This window comes from Opisthocomus hoazin, chromosome 3 (genome assembly GCF_030867145.1).
Source record: "Opisthocomus hoazin isolate bOpiHoa1 chromosome 3, bOpiHoa1.hap1, whole genome shotgun sequence".
NCBI classification, from domain to species: domain Eukaryota; kingdom Metazoa; phylum Chordata; class Aves; order Opisthocomiformes; family Opisthocomidae; genus Opisthocomus; species Opisthocomus hoazin.
The window spans coordinates 61,088,911-61,106,239 of record NC_134416.1 but is presented as its reverse complement, the minus strand read 5'-3'; the positions used below and the strand labels follow the sequence as shown (position 1 = coordinate 61,106,239).

The window sequence follows — 17,329 nt, the reverse complement described above, 5'->3', positions numbered from 1 at the left end:
TATCAGCACGATTACTGTAAGTGATGCTTACTCTTCTTCTTTCTCTGACTTGATAGTAGGAAATACACAGTTTTTAAGGTTCTCTTTATCGGCAGTTATGTGTCTGTACTCTAGACAGACATCTACTTCAAAGCAACTTTCAAGGTCTCCTTTTTAACTTCTTTTTTTTTACATTCATATATTTAAAAAAAACCTCATATTATTTGTAATATACAAAATTAAAGCAAAATGGCCCTCAAGTAAGTCCAGCCCTACGGAGCAGCCTTCCTTTCCCCCTGGCTCAACATCCCAGGTTCTTGCCATTTTCACCAGTCACACTGACCCACTGTGCCAGCTCACTGACTCAGCCCTGTATCAGTACCTATTCACTCCTGTCCTCACTACTATGATATAAAATATAGTCTTTCCCTTTAATACTAAATGCAACAGAATGCTCTTTCTTTGTTTTCAAGGATATTAAAGCTTTAAGAGCCTATATACTGAGAGTGATTTCGAGTGTCCTCATTCTTTAGTCAGCTTTTGCTCTAGAAGTGCTTGAAGTGTGTACAGCCAATGTGTATAAGCCTCTGAAAGTCCACGGTTTACCTCTACAGAAGGGATATTGAAAAACATATCTCCAAATTAAATACAGGATACTAACACAGCAAAGTAAATGCAGACAAGCTCAGCTGACAGACCTGCTTGCAATCCTCTACTTCGCTTAACGGATTGTATTTCTAAACAGGGCTGAGTTGCTCTGCTGAGCTAACATGTCCTGCACCTACTGTTACACCATGTGTGCAGACGGCCAGCAAAAAAAATTTAAAAAATCATTCATGAGGCATTCAGGAAAAACTGAAAAATACTGTTGGCTAGGGAGGAAAGAACTCTTTCCTCAACAGAATAAAGTTAGCTTTGCTATATTTTTCAAAGGAATCTAGAAATGTTTAATAAAACTTCTTAACAAGAGTGAAAGTATACTTTCATGCATCTGTCATAACTTTGCTTGGTCTTTATTACTACTTTAAATCGAGGTCAAGGAGAATTTTATGGGTTTCTGCTTTACGTTTCCAACCTTTTTGCTTGTTCTAAACCTGCAGAAAACAGACTGTCATGCACACAAAAATGTGTGGGAAATGTATGGTTTAATTTTATGTTTGAGCAGCCCATCTAGGGCTGCTTAAAGACTTCTCCAATGGTAACTAGTTAACAGGAAAAACTATTTGTCATACTAATTTTTAAAACACACAGAGGGTGCTGTGTTTATAAAATATTTTCTCTCTGAAGTATTATTGTCTTCTAGAGGTATGGAAAGCATTTGTGAACTGAAGTGGCTAAAACAGGCAGGTACCTGCCCATATGCCACAGTGGCTATTTGCGAACAGTATTTTCATACTGCTACCTCCTTCAAACTGGAAACACAAAGGCATTTTGAGGGCTTCTACAGCTGCTGCTTCTTCCATATTTTTAGACTTCTTACTACTAGTACTACAGAACATCGTGGCCACATTTTGATTACCAAAATTAGGGTTAATTGGTTAAGCCTAATGATTTTTTTCGTAAGTGAATGCAGAAAGGGGAACAACAACAACCACAGCAACAGATGAAAAGGTTATTTCAGAGAATTCCCAGCGCACATTTTAAGAAACCACAATTCTGCCTCTCAAGAGTGTGGTCTGCAAGTCAGTAAACAGTGAAAAATCTAAGCATTACACACTGCAGAATGACTTTTGTCCTATCTGGCAAACACCTCTGTTTAGAAGACTCATCAGTAAAGCTAAAGTAATTACCTATAATCATAACCCTTCTCTTTTTTTTCTATCATTAAATAACAATTTACTGGTTGGTTAAGGTTTATAGTTTAATTCAAGTAAGTGGAGAAACCTGTTCACGAATTAACTAGACAAAACTTTGCTTCTAACCTATCTAATGAATTTCTAAGGTTTGGAAGTGATACTGCATGAGATATCTTGAAAAGAAAAATGAGGAAACTTCACCATCACAGTCAGATGTTTATATATGAACCAGAACAGAATTTTAGATGGAAGAAAATCATATTATTATAGTTTTCCCATACCACCATCCAAAATTTAGTTACATAAGGAATAAAACAATTGTAATTCATACTTTCCCTCACTTTTCAAAGTAAAAAGTATTTGTCCTATATTTAATAAGCAGTTACCAAGTTTGAAAAGAATCACCACTTTTAAAAATAATATTCTCTAGCTTACAATTGGTATGTTTACCTTAATTTATCATACATGCATCCACATTTACTTCACCATCCCTTAGATGAAAGAAATTTTATTAAAGACAAAAAGCGAAGATGAAAGGGAGCTGCTTCTGAGTTGTTTCACACCTTCTGGCTCTAGTCTGCCAATAAAAAGTGTGTTTCAAACACTAATCGGAAGCCACAGTCATACTACGTTACATTTGAAAATAAACGTTACCGCCATGTGTAAAGGACTTCCAAAAGGTGTAGACCATGATTATTTGATCAGTATGCACAACAACTTCTCTCCTCCTCCCTAAACCTTGAGCAACTCCTTCCCACTCTCCCTCTGCTCGCTTCCTTTCCACAACAAAAACATGACTTCAGCAGCTGTATTTCATGGGCCTGCTTCCCTTTCAATGAGCTGCCTTACCTTCTCAGGCACGTGCAAAGAAATACCAAGGCGTCTTCAAAGTACGCAGCAAACAGAGAAAGGACAAACAGGACTGTGCAAATCGGAGGCTGGACATGTCATGCTCCAGGATGGATGTCTGCACAAAGCCACTGGATTGCCCTCCCTCTCCGTTTCTGTTTTCTCTCTGCGGGGATAATGGTCCTAACAAGAACCAAGTCTGGCACTGGGATTGTTAGCATGCAGGCGGTGTGTTTCGGAACAACAGGACATCAAAGTCTTTCCAAACACAGAGACAGCAGTGTGTCACTGTAGAACTCCCGGGCGGTTTGCCAGGGCCAGCAGATTTAAAGGAAATAATTTTGGATTTTGTCTCAAATGATGTCACAGCACACAGGCACCACACTGCTCCTCCAGGGGCAAATGAAAGACTTACAGTTCCTTAACATTTTTTCCTTAAGTGGTGCTGATGCTTTGATTATTGATCTTTGTTACTTGTCCGTTTAAATATAGATTGCTGGACTAATGACTTTGGAGATAATACATCTGCACAAACTAGAAAAGTCTCTTATTCAACAGTAACTGTATTTGTATTTTCTGTTGCAGTTTTGTCATGCTATATGCAAGCTCACCAGGTCAGATTCTTTTGGCCTCTTGCTAGTCATCTTCCTGAAGAACATAAACAATGAAGAAACTGTTCTCATTTCCTTCAGTGACAGTGGATGGGGGTGCTGTGGGGCTCCAGGCATCCAGCTTTGGAGGGTCTCTGTTTTTCGGGTCACTTTCAGTGACCTTTACTATCTGAATTACCCCTACACAGGAGTTACTACGAAGAAACCTGAGACAGAGCCGAGAGCATACAAATCCAACTGAAGGCACCCATTCCATGCATCTCCTTTCACAAAGACACACGATATGGGATATATCAAAAATGTTCGATGGGCTGCAACAGTCAGTCACTAATTAAAATTATCAGTGACAGTTTTATGCAAAATATTAAGTGGTTTATAGAATTTTTCAGCAAAATTTCAACTTGGATCTCAAGGATGCCCACAAGATTATTTTTTCTTCATGTTCCATGTTCTTAAATTAGACAGAGCTGAACAGTGTATGCCAATGGAGAGCCTGAGAGCAAGTACACAAAGCAGGACATAATCCCTAGATTTAATCCTATATATGGTGAAGATAATAAACCACACAAAAATGCTGAGATGACAGGAAAGTACTTCTTTCCCACTCTTTAATGCTAAAGAGGAAAAAAAAAAGCAATTCTGCTATTCCGCTACCAAAGCTGGGAAAGCTGAAGTCTCATACATTGTCAGAATAAGGAAAGTGCATGACACAGTCGAGACACCAGGAGTTATTACTACGGCACTTTCAAAGGAGACAGAATTAGGAATGAACGGCATTGAAAAGGTTAATAACGAGAACGATGGCACTGTTGCAGGCAGCTGGGGTACACTGACAACCCGTGTTCGGAGGGCACTGCAGGAAGGGCTGAGCTGCCACTGTGTTGATGCAGCCTGTGTGTAACCTGTACCTTTGAGAGCTTTAGCAGAATCCAATCTGTAGTATGATACACACAATCTTCTAGGAAAATCCCTGGCATTAAGTAACAAATCCTGAAGCCACGCTAAATGAAAGTATATATTGCACTAATGCTCATATTTATTTACAGTCATGCGTGAAGCCTCTGTACATACCAACACACTGGACCAAAGTGCCACACTAGATGAAGCAGATAATGCCAAGGCGGGTTTTCTGACCTCAGACTGTAAGAGGGAATTTAGGGATGACTATGTACATGCCAGTAATTAAACCTTAGGTCTAGGAGAGCACAAGGTAAGTCAGAAATATTCTTGGTTTCAAGAAATGCTGCTGTTAGAAAAATAAATTCTCTGTAATCTTACATCAGGAGCTGAAAGTTGGGCAGAGAGGAACCTGATGAGGTTCAACAAGGGCAAATGCAGGGTCCTGCACCTGGGGAGGAACAACCTCATGCATCAGTACAGGCTTGGGGCGGACCTGCTGGAGAGCAGCTCTGTGGAGAGAGACCTGGGTGTCCTGGTGGACGACAGGTTAACCATGAGCCAGCAGTGTGCCCTGGCTGCCAAGAAGGCCAGTGGGATCCTGGGGTGCATCAAGAAGAGTGTGGCCAGCAGGTCGAGGGAGGTTCTCCTTCCCCTCTACACTGCCCTGGTGAGGCCTCATCTGGAGTACTCTGTCCAGTTCTGGGCTCCCCACTTCAAGAAAGATGAAGAGCTACTGGAGAGAGTCCAGAGGAGGGCTACGAGGATGGTGAGGGGACAGGAGCATCTCCCCTACAAAGAGAGGCTGAGGGAGCTGGGCTTGTTCAGCCTGAAGAAGAGAAGGCTGAGAGGGGACCTCATAAATGCTTATAAATATCTGAAGGGTGGGTGTCAGGAGGATGGGGCCAAGCTCTTTTCAGTGGTGCCCAGTGACAGGACAAGGGGCAACGGGCACAAACTGAAGCACAGGAAGTTCCGTCTGAACATGAGGAAGAACTTCTTCCCTCTGAGGGTGACGGAGCCCTGGAACAGGCTGCCCAGGGAGGTTGTGGAGTCTCCTTCTCTGGAGATATTCAAGACCTGCCTGGACAAGGTCCTGTGCAGCCTGCTCTAGGTGACCCTGCTTCAGCAGGAGGGTTGGACTAGATGACTCACAGGGGTCCCTTCCAACCCCTACCATTCTGTGATTCTGTGATCTGTGGACAACACCACAAGGAACTTTTCTTTTTTTTTTAACTTCTCCACCTAATACCAGGACAGATGCCTCAGAAGCTGGCTGAAACCCTTCTCAAGACAGAATAACTGCAAAAAAAAAAAAAAGAACTCAAGGTGTGTCTTTTCCCTGTATATTAGCTCAAATATAAAATCAATTTTCTTTGGCCAAGCTCGCATCCCTTGTGTTTGCTTTCCCAAGAACTTGCATAATCAAGTTTTATCAGCCCAAATGTTTGCATAGAGACTGATTTAGGCCTTCACAGTTAAGTGTATCAGAAGTGGTGCATTCTGTCAGGGAAAGAAGATTGATAGACAAACTGTGATAAAGTACTGGCTGAGGGCAGGGTTCCCTTAAGTCCTTCCTTTACTTCCTACACTGAGGAACTCTGTGAACCCAAGTACAATCCGTCCAGCTAGGGCCACCCGTGCACACACATGCTGTTATTCTGTGTGAATTCAATGGGACAAAATTCAAGTCTGGAACCTTCCAATAAACCTGGTAGTAGTTATTTCTTTCCTAACAGCAATGCTTTGAGCAAACTGTGCATGACCTAACAAGAGAATCGGATGTTCTGGTTTTGTCTTCTTTCTCCCCTTTCAAAAGAGCCTAGTTCTGCTTGTCTACTCTTCTGCTCTAAAACTACCACCTTTTCCTGACAGTGTTTAAGCACTCTGAGTATCCCCAGACCTTATTTCTGATCACTGCAACTAATTTCACCCAGTCAACTGAATAACTGACATTTGAGTAACCAAAACTAAGATAACTCAACTCTTGCTTTATCAAAACAATTGGTGGATGTCACCAGACTGGGGGTGCCCGATATCCCCTGACAACGACTGATGTTCTGCAAAGGTCTTCAACTCCATTGCTGTCTGTGGGCACATATGTCAGATTTCCAAGCAAAAAGTAACTTCAGTGCCTGTTCTGGGATTGCTAGAGCAGCCACCAGTTAGCACATGGTATGGTTTGTGGTGAAGAAAGGGGGCTTATAATACAGCAATCATTTCACCAACATTAGGGTGAAGTCAGCCCACTTACATTTAATGCACCAAACAGGTGGTTACAACCTATAACGCTACCTCACGGTATGCTATTAGTTGAAAGGAAACTTTATACCTTCTCATTGGCAAACAAATTAATTTACTTAGATTTACGAAGTTTATAAAGACAGATAATCAACTCATCAACTCTTTTTTTCTGGATCTTTTTTTAAAGGTAGGCCATCATACCTGGGCCTTTATTTGTTTTGATCTGTTCTACATTCATAGAAGCTTGCTTTGCAGTTCCCTTCCATGGACACAATAAAATTTGGGCATTCGATAACTAGTATGAAGAAACTGAAATACTAAAAAATGGAGTTGCATTCATCTTATTGGAAACAATTTAGCTTTCAGAAAACTGTCCTAGAACTACAAGAAATTTTTAATGAACATATTTGGTTCTATTATTAATATACTAGCAACCTCAATGCCAAGACAGCAGTATATCACAATCTGAAAGTCCCTTATATAGCTGGAATTTTCTGAATAGGAATTATGTAATGCAGACATGATCACAGTAGTTCAAAGTAAGTCAAAGTTAACCAAAGTAAGGTGTAAGATATATCATCATAAACAAAACAACCTGCTGAAATCTACATAAGTCAAATGAGGACACAAGTAAATCAAATTAACTTTTCAAATTAAGTATCAGTTTTTGAAATTAAACTTGAAATTGAACTTGAAATAAATTTTAAATCAGAAGATAGGGAATACAATAACTTGCCAGTTTTAAGATATTAATCTCGAAGAAAGATACGAAGGTCATTAAGGAAAAAATATGGTTGATGGCCATGCAACATTTCCCCTTCCACGGGTTACATAGATATCTTTGTAGTTAGTGATAAAGAACAATTCAGATCTTTGTTTATGATACATTTACCACTGTCAGACCACAAGGTCTGACCTCTGGCTTGGTCACAGGTTTGTATTTATTACAAATATCACATGATGTACCAACATGACACTTAGTAGAAGTGCAGACACATGGGGAGTCGTGTAAGAACATTAAAATGGTCTGACAAGCAGGCTTTCATCCTCTTTTCTGTGAAGGAACAGTACCCTGGTAATTTAAAAGGGCATTAAAGATCAAGGAAAAGCAACTTTCAGGCTTAATGTAAATAAAACATTTGTCTTTGTGTGTTTCTGCTACCTCTGTTTCCAGCCAAATGTTACTCCCACAGTAATAAAGAAAATTAGGTTAAGTTTTAAAAATATTTAAGCTCTGTACTGTTGCCAAATTAAACTATTCCAAAATACACTGTATCTGTAACTCATTTAATGGTCAGCAAGTTGGGTGGCTGACTTCATAATTTGCTGATAATGCTGTTCAATATTTTAAGTCAGCCACCCAGCTTATAATGCAATGGTATTTTAACACGTTGGGACTTTTTTGATTTTGCTTTGGTTTATTTTTAAGCAGAGAAATTAGTGGTGACCTACTGATAGTGTTCTTCCTTCACTATCCAGTAAAAGATTAGGATTTAGCTGATGGCGTGGGATGCTTTCTCCCAAAGCCAGTGGAATGAAAACACTGCAGATGTTTCAAAATCCCACAGTAAACATGTGTATCAACATTACACTCCTTCCCTTTTCCCCTTTATCAATTAAAGATGGACAGGTTCTGAGAGGAATGCCATCCGCTCCTGCTGAGTCAGAAAGACAACACTCTCACAGGTAGTATTTTCTAAGTGCAAGTAAGAAAACACACGTGCCCATCAGAGTTGTGTTTCTAACCCAGTCTCACATGCTCTGTCAGTTACAAGGGGGACATGACCCCACCACTCTGAATAATGTCCATCCAGTGCTAGCACAGAAATGCTCTGAGTAAAGCAACTACCCCTGTCGTGCAATATATAAATACAGGCATGTAGCAAAGACACAGCCACTTCTAAATCTCCTTTCCATTGACACTGTTAATACCATTTTAATTTTCCAGGAATGATGAAGGGGCAGATAAAAGTTGCGTGTATTTTTAGTACCTTCTTTCTGTTAAGAGTACATATCACTGTTTTAAATCATCCATACCTGTGAGAAAAAGGCTGTTTGATTACATCAATGACATGGCTGTTCCCAACTTCCAAGCCTCTGCTCTAAGACTACAGGCTTGTAAACGCGGTTAAGTTACTTAGCTGTTACATTTTCAGGTAGATCACGAAATGGAAAGCACTCATACACTCAACAGATATTTAAGTATCAAATACTATTTCATGAAGTGTCTTGAAGAAATACGCAAGTGTTATATTTACTACTACAATAAATATAAAGCAGGCCAGTTAGAAGATATGGAGGAAGGATACATAGGAAAAAACCCAATAATCTTCCTTTAAGCTTTTAGGAAAAAAGGTAGTAGGATTAGTTTTCCCCGCTTGTGTTTTGGTTTTGGACATAACACAGGACTTGGCATTCTTCTCCTTGTCAAAGCCTGTAGATAGGCATCATTGTTTTAAGGGGAAGCACAGTACCATTAATAGTATAATTCAGTGTCTTCCTTTTTTGCCTGGTCCTTTCAGCACTATTTTTCAAAGCGGGACTGGGAGACACCTACATAACACTATTCTATTTTCTTGGTCTGATGTCTTATTTGAGTGTATTAATAAACAGCCAGTCCAGACTTATCAGCAGGCATAGCTCAGATCTGTACCATGGTAGTGGTGGTGGGTGGGGGCAGAGGGGAAACCCACTGATCACAATTTAGGACAACTTTCTAGATTTTTTTTGTGTACAACCACTGCTTTCATTTCTAGCCAGTCTGGACTGTGAGCAAATACCCAAGTTTTGGTAAATTCAGTGCACTGAGGTCAAATGAGTTCCTTCCTACACATAGGTAATTTTCCCTCACTTCCGTGTGCTGATGAATCATTACTGGATCCTTCTCTTTCAAAAAAATAGTCTGGAAAGAGCGAAAAGAAACTATGGCCCACAAAACTGGAATTCCCCATTGCGGTAGAAGCGTGACAACTCCTTTAGTGACAGGGCCCTTTTCCTCTGCTTCAGCCTCGGCACCAAGAGCAGAGAGGACAGAAAAACAAAACACTGAGCGCTACAACGGACTTGTGGCATTGCTGCCGACCATACTGCCAATTACACAAATCATAACACACTAGAGTGTGTTCTCTGAAAACCCTAAATCACATGGCAACTGTAAGAGTATACATTTTCGCAATAGCAGTTCACATGAAATGTGTATTTTTGGTCAAAGTCTAATTCAGCACTGGGTTATTACCGAGGACAGCTGAATTCTGTAGCCCTGGCATGTTAATGGACTATTTCCTGATTAATCTGTTTTCACTGATGTACTATGCATTTATGATTTGCACCTGCACAATCTACTACATATCACTTTTCCGAACATTTCCAATCAGATCAACCCTTTTAAGCATTATGACTGTTCTGCACACACATACTGCTTCACTTGATGTATATGAAGGACAGAATACCAGATGTACGGCTATCTTTAATGAAATACTGCTTATCACTTTTTTCCTCCAGAAAATACATTAGTAATGCAGGTATATATCTGGTTAGGTAAAAATCTCAGGAACTTTAATGGAATGCAAAACCACAGAGCAATTTCAGCACTCTCTGGGTCTTAGAATTTAAAACAAAGCATTTTCCTTAGATTGGCTCTACATTTCTGAAACTTAATAGTTTCAATTGAAATGTTTTTACATAAATCTATTTCAAACGGAACAAAGATACTTAAAATTATTTAATTTTTTTCATACTCATCTTTATTAGCTGTTAAATATCTGAGGCAGAATATTCAGTTGTACAATGGCAAACGATGATAAAGCCATCAATTACTTGTTCTATACATGCTCAGCCTATATAGAGAGTTAAAACGTTAATCGCTGCATTGCAAAACTCCTAGATCTTGCTAATATATTCTCTAACTTTTTATAAATTATTACATTCTTGGTTATTAATTCCATAAAAAGAAATACTTACTACTGTGCACAGTCAATCAGTTGATATTCGTTCGACCTCTCGAAGCATGCCTTCACGCCTTCATCATCCCAGAGCTTTTTTGCATGTTCAAAGAATTCCTGCAAATTGGAAATGCAACAAATAAGAGAACATTTCTCAGTCTTTTCAAGACCCAATACATATGTGTTGTTCCTTCCCCCCAACCTTCATGCTTTATACTTTTGCAGAATGAGAGATTATACCTTAAAAAGAAGAAAAGCAAAAAACTTTTGTTAGCAAAATTGCAGTAAAATATACCAAACATATGGCTGCTGACAGTTTCCAGTACATGATATATAATGAAGACTGTTTTCAAAATTCATGCCAGTCCATACATAAAATTCACTCTAAGTACAAATGTTACCTAGAAGCATGCTCACTTAATTTTTAATTGAATTTATGCTTTTATCATAGAAAAGACATAAAAATGATGCAAAAAGCAGCTCAGCATATAAACGTTAGCATCCCAAAGAAAGAACCAGTCTGTAACTTTAAAAAGATTGTGTAATTTTCCTGAAAAACACAACCTTCCGCTGCTCGGCATTTTCTCATGCCACATAGTAATTTGATTGCAAGACTTTCAGAGCCTTTGCTCGACACTGCTTCCTCCAAGCAGCTGCATGGCACAACGGGCTTCTCCTAGCTGCTATCTCAGGCAACCCAATCCAGAAATATCTGCCAGCAAGCTTATTTCAGCATTACTTGAAAGCGGAATTGAAGCCGTCCTTGGTGACAGCGAAGCCACAGCTCCGCTGTATAGAACGCAGAGTGGTAGGTCCGACCCTGCCTGCCGGCTCCTCCGCTCCGCCAGCCCCTGCTGTGGAGCCTCACACGCTCCAGCTTGTTTGAAAGCTGGGAGTCCATTTTATGTTCTATCATTATTGGTAAGTCAAACCGTAACTGAGTTTCTCCAGCTAAAGCCTTCCAAAATCAAACAAAGAATGGTTAGACAAGTTCGTATTTCCTTTACTATGTGACTGAGTTTCTCCTCCCTCAAATCAAATTGTTAAAGTGGTACGTCAACATAAACACAGAAGTTGTTTCTAATCTTTTAACACCTCAACATGGCTACTAAATCATCAGAGTCCTTTGGGCAGTCATAAATTTGTGCAACCTAACAAATGGCTTTTCCACAGTTCAGTCTGGCTCTGTGTAAATTGGCTGCAATACTGCTATGCACTTCATAATCCTGTCGAAATGTCGTGTGAAGATCTAATTCTGAAATGTTCTCAGTTTGTTTGCCAGTCCTTCCCCACACCTTTTCAGGACTAAAAACTTCTCTCAAAAGACAAAATTTGTAGCGAAAAGACCTTGACAGCACAGTGAGTTCACTTTTACTCTGTATGGGTTTCCCCTGAGAGGTGCCTTGAAAGGTGACACTCCGCTCCCCAGCAACTGCCCGTGACCTGCTGGCCACCTTCTCAGGGAGAGGCAAAACACAAGACAAGGTTTTCAGAACAAACCAGTACCAAAAATTACTTAGTTAAGCTTTGAACATAGCTACAGAAAAACCCCAGAAATGCTTTCTTCTTTCAACTATATTGTGCACAATGTAGCCAGAGAAACATCCACTCTTTAAGAAGTTTTCAAAACTTCAGAGAAAAGGAGATGTTGAAGCAGGCGTGAAAAACCTTCCCAGAAATTCTTGGGAGAAGAGAGGAAGCAACACTAGAGACTGGCAGATGCTTATACTGCCCTTGGAATTTATTCCTTCGCTGTAGTGAGGACGTGTTTATTTTGTCTTTGTTCTTTTAACAACTTATGTAATGATTGTTTAAAACATTGCAGATCCACCTTATGAAGTTATGCTACGGCTATTATCAATTCTGTTCCTACAGCACAAGGAAAGCAAAAACAAGCTCAAGAAAGGACAAGAAATCAAACTAAATAAGTAGAAGGAGAAAGCCGACACACATAACAGAGAGCATGATTACAAGAAAAAGAAGGAACTGGAAAAGTCAAAATGATTAAATACCAGAAAACACAGAACAAACATTTTCAGACTTCAAGCTTATGTTTGACTGATACTCAGTGCATCAGCTGAACACATCTCACTTGCTGGCATCTTTGTCCGAAGAAAGGTGTCGCCTTCTCAATGGACAGAGAAGGACCCAGCTCTGCCACCCGTTCTGACGGGTGCGCGTCCGCCAGTGCACAGCCTCAGCCCTCCCTCCCTCCCGCGGGCGCTTGTTGCTCCAGGCGCTGGGGCCGAGCATGGTGCAGCTGCCCTCCCCTCCTCGCCATCAGTCCAGGAAGCCACCTCTGAGAGGAACCTAAATCTTAAAAATGGTCCCATTCAGCCTCACGCAGCCTACAGGAAGAGGATGGGAAGAGCAGGATGCCAGCACGAAAGCGTCCTTTCCTGAGGGGTGGGATGTATTGAGAGATGGCTGCAGATGTAAATAAATAAGTAAATAATAAAAAAACCCCAAACCTGCATAGCTACAGCAATTTCTAACTTCACTCCTGTTTTTACATCCTCTGTACGAGCTTTATTTACTCTCAAAAATCTCCTCTGCAAAAGAGGCAATCTTTTCAGCTTGGCTTCTGAGATCCTGCAAATATGTTGTAAATACAGGGTTTCCATATTATATGCTTTAAATATTTCCACCTGACCATTATATCTCAAGGCAGTCTATTTAAAATGACTTCCAGACTTCTAGTCCAAAGCAAACCCTGTAAAACGGAGCAAATATACTTACCTCATTAAAATGTACCGATCTACTGCAGAGGAGTACACTTGCCTGCAAATTGCCTCCCACACAGCTACCCGATCCTTCTTTCCCAGGTGACTAAAGCCTCCCAGAAAAATCCTGCTTCATTTCAAGACACCAAGTACCATGATCCAACTTTTCACACTTGTTTTTAACCCCTTTCTCATCTCCTTGAAGTCCTTCAGTATTTTTTCTCCTCAGTTGCTGAAGATTCCCATTGCACAGGGTCCAGCACACGGAAGCATCCTGCTCACAGGTGGCAAACGTGTCTGGATCCCAACTTGCTCTGCATCGCTGGACAACATCCAGATAACAGTCACCACGTTAGCTTCAACCTCTGCGAACAAGCCCCCTTTGCCAGACCAGCCTTCCAGCAACTGCTTTCCGATCCCCAATCCTCATGACTCATTCCTGTAAACCCCAACGCTTGTCACCTCTTCCTCCTGCCATGGCCACAGCATGGCCACCTTGTTGGCAAGCAGGAACTGGTGAGCTAACGCAGGCTTAGGCTTTGGGCTGCTCTGGGGCTTCAGTATCCTTGGGGTGGCAGCCACATTTGGCATTGCCCATCCTGGGGAAGAGCCAGGGCAATTAAAAGGACAGAGAATTCAAATTTGGCCCAGCTGATACAGGAAGATGGGCTAAAACTTTTCAGTTCATGTTTCTGGGGGGCGGGGAACTACATACAAGACATTACCTTACATCAGTACAACACAAATAAGGTTTTCAGAGAAAGTTGTGACCTTAGCAGCTTACGTTCTGAGATGGCCAAACTAAGATTTTCTTAAGGGTCTGACTTTTGGGAAGTGGCTATTCAGAAGTTCTTGGAAGTCATGAGCTAGATGCTTTAAGAAACCTCGGCTGGGACAGGAGAAAAACAGGGACATGGAAAATCGCTAGGGGCACCTGATGCACTTGGTTTGCAAGCACATGCAGCAAACCTCTACTGGATCAAAGTCACCGCAATCTACTAAAAATATTTGGTATCCTGAAGAGAACCAGGAATAAAGGTACTACGCCTGAAAGCAGAAAAACACCTCCATCATGACAAGTCTATGAACACCAAGCAAAACAGAGCTGTTTCATCCAAACTCTTCCTTAAGGACAGGGGCATACAAATATTTGCACCTATTAATATACATATAAAATAAAACCATTGATGTATTTTTGGATGTAGTATTTTAATTAGAGCATTAGAGAAGCAAATTATGATGCCTCAGGTCTCACAAGTTATAGGTCTCATGAATTACAGGCACTTTTTACTTTACACATGTTAATTTACACCAGTTACCTAAGACATTATAGCAATCATTAGACCATACAATACCAAACTCTTGATGTGATCAAAATGAAGATGTGTCACACATCTCAGATATTTATTAATATAAAATTATCTGGAAATTTTCCACTCTTCCTGAGACAATCCAAAAAACTCAGCCCTGCATTCCCGAGCTTCCTTTTCACTAGCAGATCATTTCTGCTATATATAAATAGTCACACATAATCTAAAAATTATGAAGTGACATAAACAGGTTATGCTTCTTTTTTTTTCAGAACAAAATGAGTTAAGATGTACATAAGCACCCTGAGCTGATATCACTGATGCAAACACTATTGTATTTTCACTACATTTTTAAAAGGTCTTGCAGAAATATTTTTACCCACCAATTTCAAGGTAACAATTTTAGGTTGAAAGAAAAGGAGGGAATATATTCCTATACGAAACATTCCAAGAAACCAATACAGACAACAAATACAGATGCAACACAGCTAAGTCTCAAAGCACTGTCTTTTAACTTTGTCCTACTAGAAGTTACAGTATGTTCTTGAAATTTCATTTTCCTTATTTTGGAAATAAACTTATTTATTTGTAAGTTACCTTAGAAACCTCCTCCCCTTTATAACTCCTACAAAAAATTTTGAAGTAGCTAAAAACTGGATTTGTTTCACTTTTCAGCTGCCTAAATTGGGAATAAATACTAGTGATGATTAAACAATGACATATCTTCACGAATACATCTTTATGTGTTTTGGAAACAGAACTTTTCATCTAGTTGCTTTACAAACCACAAAAGTTCACCTTAGGTCAGGAACACAATTTTTATTCTATTAAGACTCCTTTCTGTCTTCCTTTCAGAAGCATACATTAATAGCTATCCTGATGTCATCCTTCAGTCTCCCAGAAACTGGGATGTGCAAGACTCCACTGTATTTTCTATTCTGCTTATTTCTTCTATTAATATATTGTAAACCTGGAAACAGCTGCTTAGATCAATGTGAAATCAGATCGATCTCCCTCAAGCCAAAATTCATGCTCTTCTCCCAACCCTCAGGGCTGTAGGACAACTCCTCATCTAAAACACAGATTAAACCTGTCTGATTAGCCTGACAACCACTTAAAGAAGTGGCAAACGTTACACGTTTTCATAGTTCTGCCACTGTGGGTGTGAAATGAAGTCGTCACTTCTATTCTGAATTTCAGTTACTACTTCTTCTCTCATGTACTTAACCAAACAAAGAGTAAATCATGCAATGCATTAAAAATTCCCACCCTAACACCTCCCAAACTCCGAACAACCACTGCAGCACAAGATAATTCACAGAATTCATACGGGAAGGGAAGGATGAGCCTCCCTGCTGAGCAGGGGGTACCCCCCTTGCACTTCCCAATGCACAGGGCAGGAAGGCAGTCCCAGCCTCCCATTCACTCAACTATGGAAAAGTTTTGTGGAATATAAGAATGACAGCTGATGGGTAACACTGTAATACCATAACGATGACACTGACTGGAGCCAAATTAAGGTGGCACAGGCAAACTACCTTCAGGTTTTTCTAAAAGTGACATGTTTGACTCCACAATCCAAGCAATATCCTTTTAAGCATCCTTTTCTGTGTACCACATCTGAGGTCAAAACCGAACCAGATCCATCAGCCTGCAGCCCAAGCCGCCGAGCACGGCAGCAACAGCAAGCAGCAGGATGCGGTGCTGTGACAGGGGAGGACGGGCAGCAACCATGTCTGGAAGAGACAACTAGCAGGAAGGACTCCAGCCTAGCACTTTCTCCGCTTCCTGGAGAGCTGTGAAAAAGCCCCCGGATGACCAGAGGGACAGCATCCCCGGTGAGGGGATGCTCAGCCGAGCTCCCCCCCACACGCTCCAGAAAGCTCTGCAGCTGCTGGGGGGGCCCGGGGAGGGCCTGCTGCCACTCTGGCTGAAACAGCTGCCACAAAGCCGATGAACATATCGGTATTTTGTTGGGTTTTGTAGCATAAACCACATAAAGTAACAGAAGAATGGCAATTTTAAGAAGTTCATATTTCAGCCAAGTAAAACCTGGAATTTAACAGGATAAAGCAAAAGCTATTTTTGCGGCTCCACGACTCTCTTGCAAGCCTCTATAGTCTCCACTTGCTGCAAACAGTTCTCAGATACTCAGATTAAGATTAGGTTATGTTTTTTTCTTGATACTCATTTTCTCATTAATTCAAGACTTGTGCATTTGGAACCAGAGACAAATTTTCCCAACTTTGCTGTTGTGACTGGGTTCTGCTTTAAATTTAACTTTCTCTACAACATAACTGCTAAGAATGAAGGGAAAAAAACAACAGAGAAAAATCTCTGTGTTTCTAAACACAATGACCGATATAACCATGAGAAAGCTACAAATCTGGTCAAAGGAAGAAAACCACTTTTCCCTCTGGAGGCTATGCATGCATCCCAGTACGCTGAGTATTCCTACTATCTACCCATGCTTACCCTATATAAGCATCTCTGAATCTCCAAATAGGATGGTACTGCTAATGCATACTAGTTTGTTAATCTCTCAAAGCCTTTAAATCACATACAATTATCTTTCTGTAAGATATACATGGCAGGTCAACATCACATAATCCAACAGCTAAGATTTTTCAGTATGTAGCAAAGAATAAAAAAATCTGCTTTTTGTTTTAAGAATGTTTACTAATACTGTAAATAACGTATAATAAAATTGATCGTGCAAACTTCCTGAAAGAATAACACGTGGGGCTTCACGGTGAATGAGGAGAACAAAAAAAGGGTACTTCTGTGCTATGCAACAAATCAGGTAGGCAGTAGGGAGACGAAATTAAGTCAAACAAACAATCTTTTATTGCAATTTTTTAATAGTATTTGTTTTTTATTGCCCAGGCTTTTCTCTGCAATGCAAGAGTCAGGGCCTTACGGAAAAAAGAAAAAATCTAAAAAGCTATCTGCATAATCCTGTAAATAGAGGTGTTGCAC

At 40.3% G+C, this 17,329-nt stretch overlaps 1 protein-coding gene across 2 annotated transcripts in view; it reads right to left on the bottom strand.

Moving 5' to 3' along the window:
• The window catches only part of GNAL (G protein subunit alpha L), a 195,769-nt gene that overhangs the window by 48,077 nt on the left and 130,363 nt on the right, over window positions 1-17,329 (bottom strand). For both annotated transcript variants that reach the window (XM_075416484.1, XM_075416485.1), the window contains exon 5: window positions 10,337-10,434. In XM_075416484.1, coding sequence (XP_075272599.1) covers window positions 10,337-10,434 — 98 coding nt within the window. The remainder of the gene's footprint in view (window positions 1-10,336; window positions 10,435-17,329) is intronic.